The following is a 10,598-nucleotide window of genomic DNA, read 5'->3' on the forward strand; positions in this document are numbered from 1 at the left end:
TACTCACTGTCAAATGTAACAATGAAAATCTCTGAATGGTGCAGGAGTCTCGTGAGTCGTTGTCTTCAAGTCTTCTCCAACAATAAAAACAAATTGTCTTTTTCTTGTGCGTCGTAGCAAGCTTGCGCATGCGCCAAGCGCCACCTATGGATAATGGTGGGTCATTTGTGGTGTGGTAGTTACTCATGGCCTATACTATCAATGTTTCAGCATTTGGTAAACTTTTTACCATTGCATACAAAATCGAAAATGCAATACCATCAAGATCCACATGGGCCTTTGCTAAAGACCAAGGAATGAGTGGGGGCTTGGTCAGCCCACACTCTCCTGAAATGTTGCGTGTGCGTCTTGCCAAGCCTGCGTGTGTGTCAAGGTAAGGCTGAGTTTGTGAGAATGTGGAGCGCGCTAGCTGAGGAGGAAAGAGAGAGAGGATTTGGGCAAAAAGCTCTAGAAATTTGCCAAGCATGCATATTTAAAATATTCACTAAATTAACTATTCAAAATCTACTTTTCATCTTACATTCAACCTTTTTTCAGATTTGTGCACTTAACATTCTCAAGAGTCTTCAGAGGAACTTGTGATTGAATCAGAGCAGGGCTCCAGACTGCGACCAAATGGTCCCCCCCCCCCCCCCAGAGCCTAGCAGCTAAATACTTATTTAGCACTAGCGTTGCTACTGTATCCCTGCCTGTGTTTGAGCTGTTGCGCTGTTATACTCAGCAAGTATCGCGTTGTGGTGTCGGAGGACTGATCGAAAAGTGCATCATACATTTAAGTCATTTAGCTAAGACTTGCATGTACAGTACGTAATGTCACATTAAATAATGTATTTAAACTCAAGCTTATATGGTGCGTTGCAGGGGCGATTCTAGGATCAGACCTTTAGGGGTGCTCAGCCCCAAATGAGAATGTGACATGAATACAGTGCCTTGCAAAAGTGCTAAACGTAAACCCCCTTGCTAATATAAATCCCTAATTTCACTGGATAAGAATTAATACATTTATGTATTATTATGCAAAATATTGAATTAAAAACCTAAGGATGTCCCTTTCTTCATGCATCAAATGATAATAAACAATATATTTAAGAAAATATTAAAATATTAGGAGTGCTTGAGCACTCCTGAAAAGGATCTAAAATTGCCACTGAATTGTACCCTCTCCAGTTACATTAATAAATGCATTGCAGGCCAATATAAGGTGTGCCCCTTCATTTTTTACTTGCGCTCCAAAAAATTTCAGTCAGGGGCTACTGTGCTCCTAGTAAAAAAAGTTAGTCTGGAGCCCTGCAGAGTATAACTTTTTGACCGGCGGATGTGTAAAGCATTATTTTAACGTTAGCGATAAATTAGATTTCCTTTATTTCAATCATTTTTGAAGATCTGAAGTTAATTTTGCACATGGGAACATGTTGTAGTGTTTTTTGTAGTTTATATCTCAAAGATTTGCTGAGATTTGACCCAACTTCCTGTTTGGTTCCTTTGTTGATGATCTTGATTGGCTGTACCAGACAAACTAACTTTTGTGAGGCTCAGTCCGGAGATCATCTCTGGCAATTTGGTAGAAAATTCAACCAAAAATGTAGGAGGAGTAGTGAAAAAACGTGAAAAATCCAATATCGCGGCCATTATAGGTTCTTGAGGCTTTTTTGTTCCTCATGAGAAATGAGGCAAATGTAATGAATTTCAGAATTTTGGGACTTATGGCCTGCAAATGGCATCACTTTGAAAATTTACATATTGGGGCGAGGCCTGTAGCGCCACCTATTGTCTCACATGGCCCATGTTTGGTATGGTAGTTACTAATGGTCTGCAGTTTCAACCTGCCAAATTTCACAACTTTTTACCATTGTGGTCTAGGGACTGCCATTGACTCCCATGGGTAAAACATAATAATAGTACCACCAATAACAATAGGGTTCACCTACCGGAGGAACCCTAATAATAATAATAATAATAATAAGTAGAAACCCTCTAGGGCTTCGCGGCTTGGCCACCAAATATAATTGGCCTAAATAAATGCTCAAGCTCACACACATTCATTCTGACTGTTGGCTCAGACTAACAGCCTCACCGAAAACCAATGTGTGAGGGAGGGCCCGAGTGAACTCAGTCACGCTCACTAACAGCAGCCAAGCCAACTAGCGAGAGGAAGGACAGGAAGTTATACTTTAAATGCAAATGTTTCATTCTTTTACATTATAAATCAATGCATTTTAAAATACACTGTGTGTACAGTATGATTTAATGTAATTAGTAGTCCTTCTGTTTTGACACCAATTATAGTCAAACTTTCGCAAACAGTTTGACAAAAATACAAAACAATTTATAAAGAGCCGTTTGGGCGCCGAAAGAGACAGCTCTTTTTGGTGAGCTGAGCCGAACGAGCCGGCTCCCTGAATTAGCAGGAATGCCCATCACTAGTCTGAACAGACAAATCGGAACTTGTGCAACTTTTACGTCACCCTTAATCAACATTTGTCACAATTCACAATTTTTCACAGAAATATCAATGGATATTCTTGTGTGTATTTGCACATCAAAATCAGAGGCAGTTAACAGATCCTTATATTATATTTTTTCTCTCCAAAAGATTTTGCAGATTGGAACCAAGATTTGTAAAGAACTGGATTGGAAAACCTGATTTAAGTTTGAAACGATACTCAACTCTACTAACAAGTGCCAAGATAACAAGATAATCACTGTTATTCACTTCACCTCTGTGTAATGTTCTGGCTGATCGGTGTATACACTATATAGACAAAAGTATTTGGACACCTGACCGTCACACCTATACAAGTTGCTTGTACATCCCATTCCAAAACCACAGGCAATAATATGGAGTTGCCCATAACTGTAACTTGATGATTCCGGCCAGTTCCTCGGTTGGTTGTCGGTGTTGAAACGAGCCGCAACAGGGATAGGACAAGAACATTATTCCTACCACTTTTGTCTCTTCAGTCGGTTTCTTGAGGCATGGATATAGCAAGCCGCAAACAGGCATACGACAGGAACAATGTTCTTGTGAATTTAACCTTGTCGGTTATCAGTGTCTTATAGTATGCAATACAAAAAATACAAGACCATTTTACAACACTGCATAAAGGGGGGAAAAAACAAATGTTTCTGTAAAATACACGTTAACATAGCAAACCCCCCTGAGGCAGAACTGTACACGCACGCGCTGCATGGTGAATTAGGCCTACAATTATGATAACTGGCTCAACCATTGTGCATGTAATGACTTGAGCGTGAACTAGTTAAGATGTTTGTGGGGCTAAGACAATTTCATAGAACCAATATAATACATTTTGAGCAACATGACATGAGCAAATTGATAATGTAGGAAACGGCAATTGTAGGCTTCATAATAATTTGCATGAATGTACCAGAGGATTGGCAATTTGTTTAAAAGAATGAGAAATGTCTTTTATGATGGGCATAAGTGACTAGATCAGTGTTTCTCAACTGGTGGGTCGCAAGCTGGTGTGGAGAGGGTTGCGGACGTGTGCTTTGGCTCTGTCAAATGATCGAACAAAAAATGTGTATAAGTTACCAAACTTCTGATGGTGTGCTTTTATTTTGAAAGGTGCTCAAGTCTCATGCATTTACCGAGAGATACCGAGTTGATAGCCGTCTCGAGTTATACAGAGTTGCACGTCACCTGCCAGCCAATCCGAAACACCACTTGCGTCACCTACTTCATCAATGGCACTCTGCACTATCTATAGTTCCAGGAATCAGTGTTTGTGTCTTACCGACATCTTAATCCCCAACTGCATCACGGGCACTGTGCACTAGTTAAGTGTAAACGGTGATTAGTTTGAAGAATCAAAAATATATTGATATGATGACACTTTTTTAGATTACCTCCATATACATTATTTCATTGATTCGATGTCTTCACTGTGAAGTGACAGCATAGATCATTGTAAAAAGGTTCAATTGAGTTGTTGTGTGCAAACTTACATAAATGCATATACACACATACAGTATCCACTGTAGATACATACACACCACTGGACAAATAGCTCCTCAACATGTATTTCACAGGCTGCGTGTCTGTACCTGCATGTCTGAAGCCAGGGTCTCGTAGGTGTCCCGGAGGCAATGCCAGTTGTGGGGCCCCAGGGTGAGGGCCACCCCGGGCAGGCTATAGGCACAGTGCTTGGCTATCTCCATGTCCACCGTCTGGGCTCTGGACGGGTCCGTCATTGACAGGTACTGGTCCAGTAGAGCCTGGGGGACCACATCCTGGAGGGAGGCACACTTCCATTAATGTGTTGTCTGAGCGTGTGCGAGTGAGAATGTGTGTGTGCATGTGTGTGAGTGTGTGTTAGGCTAACCTGCTGCTTGGACCTCCTGTCATCTTCCTGGGTGAAGCTGCCATCGCTGAGCTCAGACTCGTCTCCAGGATACTCGTCCTGTAGCCCAAAGCCCACCCCCTGACCTCTGACCCCATGGCCAGGCTCCATGGCAGTGGCTTTCAGGGCAGCGGTCAGGACGTCCACCTGAGCTTTCACATCCGGGTCGTCTATGTGGGGCTCCAGGTTCTCTATTAGCTCCTCCAGCTGCCTCCTTCCCAAGCTAGGGCCCACAGAAGGAGGGGGGGCTGAGGACAAGCTGGTATCCAGGCTGGGGGAGCCGAGGCTGGGCCAAGGCTGGCTGGACACCCCGTGGGGCGGCAGCAGCTCCAGCTCCAGGTCAATGTCTGCAATGGGTGTCCTCCAGAAGTGGAAGGAGTTGTAGAGCTCTTGCTCTTGTACACCGCCGGCTGGCCTGACCTCAGAGACAGAGACAACACTTCCAGGCTGTCGAGATTCTGTAGGATCAGAAGCCAACTCAGGGCTGGCCTGGGTCTCAGCACATCCAGTGTCTACAGACATAACCTCCCGTGGAGGAGTGTCTCTGACTGAAGGCTCAGGTACGTCCTCTCCAGGTACACCCTCAGGTGTGTTTGTCTCCTTGGGTGTGTGTGTGTCCTCCAACTTCTCAGCCCTTGCGGTTTCTATAGGGTCTTTCTCAGCAGGGTAGGGGTCAGGATCAACGATGACCTCAACCATGACCTCTGCACCCTGCTCCCCACCTCCCTCCTCTGCTACATCCACAACTCCGCCTTCCTCCACCTGACAAAGCCCCCCATCCTCGCTATGGGGCTTGTCACCATGGCCACCAGAGGCCCATGGACAGGGAGGGCTGTGCTTAGAGTCCTCAAGCCTATCAAAGTCTTTCCTGAGTATCTCCATGGTGACTGGTCGCTCCTCAATACTGGGGAGACAAGAGTCAAGATATCACCCACACCCTGAATGGTGTGTGTGTGTATGAGTGTGTGTGTGCGCATGCATGACCCTACCTGTTGTGTGTGTGGTCACAGGTGCAGTCCGCCTGTGAGGGGGCAGGGCAGGCAAAGGTAGAGATGAACTGACCCAGAGACTGGAAGGCTGCCTGACGCACCTAGGGAGAAGGGGAAAGTCACATGAGATAGGCTGCCCTTCTAAACACCTACAGAGGGCTTTGACGAGGCAGATGATGGTGCTACGAGTTTAAGATAGTTGTAGGTATGGTGTAGTTGTAATTAGGGTGTAATAGTAATTAGGGTGTAGTTGTAATTGGGGTGTAGTTGTAGTTATGCATGGCTCTAGAGTGCGACCAAAATTTGTACAGGTGCAACTAAAATGTTTCTTAGGTCGCACCGGTGCACCTAACCTCGCATCCGCTGCCTCTCCAGGAACGAAGCATTTGTTTCTTCTTTGACAGAACTCACACTCATGGTTGGATCATATCGTGGTCTAAACTAATCAGAGACAGGGCGGGTCTTTGCCTCTGATTGGCTGTGGTTCAGATATTCCTGTAGGCTGACACTGCTCCGTGCTGTGTGATTGAAATTACAACCTGAGCACCAGACGATCAGTTATGGCACAACCGGGCCACAGGCTGTCCCAATCCGGCCCGTGTGAGGTAAATCAAAACATTTAAAATAAATAAATAAGTTGAGCGGGAGTAAATATGTAGTCCTGAAAGCCTAGTGATCAGGCAATTTACATATGTGCGCTTAGGCAACTTCACCGACAGGAGAGTTAGCTGTTGGTTAGCCCTCGAAAATGAGAAACGAAAGGTTGATACAGAATGTAGAGTTTTTAACAAGACATGGACTTCCAAGTATCTGTTTACTGTGGTCAAAGTCCAAGCTGTGTTCTTAGTTTTGGAGAACAGGTCGTTGTGTTGAAGGATTACAATTTGAATCGGCACTAAGGGACTAAAGAAAAAAACTAACGCGGACATAATAAGAGCTTGACTGATTCAGTGGGCGCAGGCTGATTGTTTGCTAGTTCAATTGCAGACCCGGATGCACTTGCTCAAGCCCACTGGATTCCTTTCACAGAACCAAATGAACTGAAAAAACATATTGCTTTTTGTATAAAGTTGATCAATTGCATATCTTTAACATACTGCAAAACAAATTTTCAGTGTTTGTGAAGATTAACTAGTTACAAATAAAATGAAACACTGATGTAATGACTATTTAAGTTTTTACTGTTACTTCGATAGTCTTTTCCTAGTTGACCAACAAGTAAAATATTTATATACATTTTTGCAGAATATCCTTATTCTTCTGATAACCAGTAGCAGCTCATCAAAATATATATTTTACTGCTTTTTACAATGGGGGGAAATGAATAGTGAGCAGAATTAAGTTCAAGTTATTGTTGATGCGGCCCACCAACACATTTCAGGTTTCTCATGTACCTTGTCAAAATTAATTGCCCACCCCTGAGTTACGGAGCTGGGTCAAGAAGCTAACCCATGGAGCTAGGATTTTGATGCTAGGGAGAGTGTGGCAAGCTGGTTTAGCAAAGGCCAAGAAAGCCAAATTACAGGTGTTGGCCATCTGAAGGGCATGCGACAGCAAAGTGGGGACCCGCTATAAGACTTTGAGCCATGAAATGTAAGGTCTCATTTCAGGGAAGCACTTTTAAACAGCAGCACTTTTCTATACTGTTTTATTTTGCTTGCAATGTTTTAGTTTGGCAGCTCAGTGAAGCACTTAAAAGATTTGTATTTTATATACAGTTTAATTGTGCTTCAAATAAAAACAATATTTACCGACACCTTATTCTTGTTTAAGGTCATTAACATAATATGAAATTGTGGCAACGTAAGGAAAAATGTGGGTGCACCTAAATTTTGTGCTGGTGCACCGAAATAAAAAAAGTTAGGCGCACCAGTGCAACCAAGGGAAAAAGTTCATCTGGAGCCCTGTTATGGTATAGTTGTAGTTATAGTGTAGATGTAATTAAGGTGTGATTGTAGTTATGGCGTGGTTGTAATTGAGGTGTAGTTGTAGCTAGGGTGAAGTTGTAATTGGGGTGTAGTTGAAATTAGAATGTAGTAAGAGTGTAGTTGTAGTTATGGTGTAGATGTAATTAAAGTTTTGTAGTTATCGTGTTGTTGGAGTCATGGCATACTTGTAGGGGTGTGGTTGTAGTTATGATGTAGTTACAGTTATGGTGTAGTTGTTGTTAATGTAGTTCCAGCATCATCATAGTTAGGGTGCAGCTGTGGTCAGTATAGTTTCAGCATGTGGTTAGGGTGTGCTTCAAGGTGTAGATGCACTGACCCATCTAGAGGGATCACTGATGAGGCTGATGAAGAGAGAGGAGAGCTTGGTCCGACGGACTTCTTGGGAGGTTGCGGAGGAGACGGTCATGAAACACTCAGCGCATGCTTTCCTTACACCCCACACGTTGTCAGAACACAACTGGAAGAACCTGGGGAGCTGGGGAGAGAGAGGGTCACGTCCAGTCTCACACCCTGACACTACCTCATTCTAACCCGACAGACCACTAACTCACCAGCAGATCCTCTGTGGCTTCTCCTCCCACCACACTGCACATGTCCCCAAAGTTAGCCGCACACACCTGCCACACACACACACAATCACCATCATCACCTTGTCCCAAATGACAGCTGGTTCTAGAACAGAAACGCTTCTGGGCTTCTTCTGACCTTGCGTACGTGAAACATGCGACAGTCGCAGCACATCTCACAGAAGCGTGGAAGGAACAGGCGCTCTGTGATGTCTTTCCCCACCATGGGAGCCATTTTACAGATGATCTGCACACACACATACTCTTAAAGATGACCCACACATCACTTACAGCTTCATAGTATCATGTGACTCCATCAGGGGTGCATTATGGGACCACTCACAGCCATGGCTTCCGTCTTGACGTCGTCGTTGCTGTCAGGGGCGGTCAGGTCCACCAGGACAGGACACACCAGCTTCTCCACATCTCCACGCTCTACAAGACCCTGCTCCAGCAGCACCAGCAGGGCCGCCTGGCTCGTCTTACGCACCTGACCACAGCACTTCTCTGAGCATGTGTGTGATGTGAGCACGTGGATGTGTATGTTTACCCGAGTGGGTCCTACCTGGTTGTTCTGGTCAGCTAGGTAGCGCACCACTATGGGCAGCAGGTAGGTGGAGAAGGCGTAAGGGATGGCAGGGACGTTCTCCTGGCAAAAGATGGCCATGTGGGGCACCTGCTCCATCAGCTCTGCTCTAACTGTGGGTTCTGAGGAACATCCATTCCCTCCATCACTTCCTCACTTAACAGCCTAGTTATTTGTCTCAAATTCATAAAGAAGTGCTCATACACGTGCATTTACACACACACAAACGATAGAAGTACACAAGATCAATGAGAGCTCACCTGAGTCGTCAGCTAATCTGGCTACTCTTTCCAGGACAGCAATACACTCCCTCTCATCCTCACTGACTGCCTTCAGCGTGTCCAGTAGACTCCGGACCACCATCTGTCTACAGGCGGGCGGACACACACACACTATTCTTTTAGTCCCTTTGGAGTCAGTACAGGAGGTGACCTAGGACATCAAAGACAGCTGTTTGTATTACCTGTTGAAGATGTTTTCGCTGGCCAGGTATTTGTCAAGACGACCTAGCGGGGTTAGCATCTCATCTTGAGAGACACAGTCCAGGGCTGAAGGTAGAACAATGACGTCAGACTCTAAGCTGTAGTCATCACCACCAACTAGTAGAGACATCAAGAGCAGTGCATAAGAGATGCCCACCCCCTACCAGACAGGACAAGGTAGGCAAGAGGGGTGTGATGTATTTGGTGTGTGTGATGGGAGGAGAGGAACACGGTTTGTGTAGTGAGGGGAGTGTGAGGATAGAAAGGTGTGTGTGTGTGATGAAAGGAGAGGGAGAGCATGGGATGAGCTAGGAGCAGTTTCAAATCCAGTATATGCTTATCCCAATTAAAACACTCAAGTGAATTAAGATGACAGGTGATTGACAACGCAAAATTAAAACTCTTAGATTTGGTTAATGGGTGAACGTCTCCTACAATTAAAGTATTACGTAATTAGACTACTTGGCGCAGGGACTTCACAATACCACACTGAAACAGGACAAGGCTAGTATTAATGTTGATGCTTCGAGAAGTAATGTAACTACATAGTAAAAGAAAATGATGTTCTCAATAGACAAAACGATACCTTCGCGGGTGTCGACCCCCATTTTATGTGTCTTACAACTGCTTGATTCAGTAGATAATCCTAACTGAGTGGCTGGCAAGCTACCACAGTGTCTGTATCACAATCGTGTAGACAGAGCGTACTGTCCCGAGCAATCTGTCAAATGAGCCAGAAACTCTAACACACTTAATCCAGAAGTTAGTCCCGGACGTGCTGTGATATTAGCTATTACAGCAGCTGCTACTGTACTAGCAGCGCAACAAAAGCTGAAATAGCTCGCGTTACTGTATGCCGAGGCTAACAACTCCAGAAAGCGCGTGACATCATGAAGACTATAGGGAATTACTTCTGACACCGTTTGTGCCCACTTCCAGACTACCTACATTTACAACACGTCTCTGTTATTTCACTAGGCCTGCATCAGGCCACCTGGGAACTTCAGAACAAACCAGGCAGCCAACGGCATGCTAGTAGTTGCACTGCTAAGGAGCGTAACCCGTAGACAACTTGATAGCTAGTATAAGCTAACTGCACAGCCTGTGCTGTGCCACAGACTAACAGGCAGACTTCCTATCCACCGAAAAACACAGGACAAACTTACACCCGTCTAACTCCTCTTGGGAATCCTCTTGAAGCAAAGAAATATCTGTTCAAAGGAACAAAAACGAAGTTAATTGATAGGCAGTCGATCTCAATCAGGCTCTGACATTCACTTGAAACGGATGACAAACTGGGAAAGTATGTCCAAATAACGCATTTCCCGACGGTAGCTAGTGTAAATAGAGGTAACGTACCCGCCATCTTGTCCTGGTCCTACATTTGAAGGAGGCTACAGATGACGGAGCTGCTGTGGGAGTGTTGGCCAGTGAGCAAACCGCCTTGCGAACTGGACAAGCGTTGTCTGAACTAGAGGCAAACCTAATCTCCCGGAGGGCAGCTCTTGGAACTAATTTTCGTGGAAACCATGCCACCTAGAGGGACAAAGGAATAGTAGACATTAAAAAGTAGTTATCCATAAGTCAAATTTTGCTGTCAAATTTCGCTGTTTTGCATACCTGGCAGTCTGGTTGCCCATGCATATCTTCCCATTATTGTTA

At 44.7% G+C, this 10,598-nt stretch overlaps 1 protein-coding gene across 6 annotated transcripts in view; it reads right to left on the reverse strand.

Moving 5' to 3' along the window:
- Positions 1–10,426, reverse strand: part of ppp4r1 (protein phosphatase 4, regulatory subunit 1) — a 27,048-nt gene extending 16,622 nt beyond the window's left edge. For 2 of the 6 annotated variants that reach the window (XM_084703780.1, XM_084703783.1), the window contains exons 1-12: positions 10,296–10,426; positions 10,103–10,147; positions 8,918–9,053; positions 8,715–8,821; positions 8,434–8,576; positions 8,212–8,358; positions 8,008–8,115; positions 7,854–7,919; positions 7,619–7,777; positions 5,354–5,454; positions 4,347–5,268; positions 4,069–4,269 (exon numbers count right to left, since the gene is read on the reverse strand). In XM_084703780.1, the coding sequence (XP_084559906.1) occupies positions 4,069–4,269; positions 4,347–5,268; positions 5,354–5,454; positions 7,619–7,777; positions 7,854–7,919; positions 8,008–8,115; positions 8,212–8,358; positions 8,434–8,576; positions 8,715–8,821; positions 8,918–9,053; positions 10,103–10,147; positions 10,296–10,302 (2,142 nt within the window). In that variant the 5' untranslated portion in view covers positions 10,303–10,426. The remainder of the gene's footprint in view (positions 1–4,068; positions 4,270–4,346; positions 5,269–5,353; positions 5,455–7,618; positions 7,778–7,853; positions 7,920–8,007; positions 8,116–8,211; positions 8,359–8,433; positions 8,577–8,714; positions 8,822–8,917; positions 9,054–10,102; positions 10,148–10,295) is intronic. The other 4 variants (XM_084703785.1, XM_084703782.1, XM_084703781.1 and 1 more) reach the window with 4 other exon arrangements.
- Between the last annotated feature and the right edge of the window lie 172 nt (positions 10,427–10,598).

Source organism: Hypomesus nipponensis, chromosome 8 (assembly GCF_054491055.1).
Source record: "Hypomesus nipponensis isolate SF chromosome 8, ASM5449105v1, whole genome shotgun sequence".
In the NCBI taxonomy this organism is placed as follows: Eukaryota; Metazoa; Chordata; class Actinopteri; order Osmeriformes; family Osmeridae; genus Hypomesus; species Hypomesus nipponensis.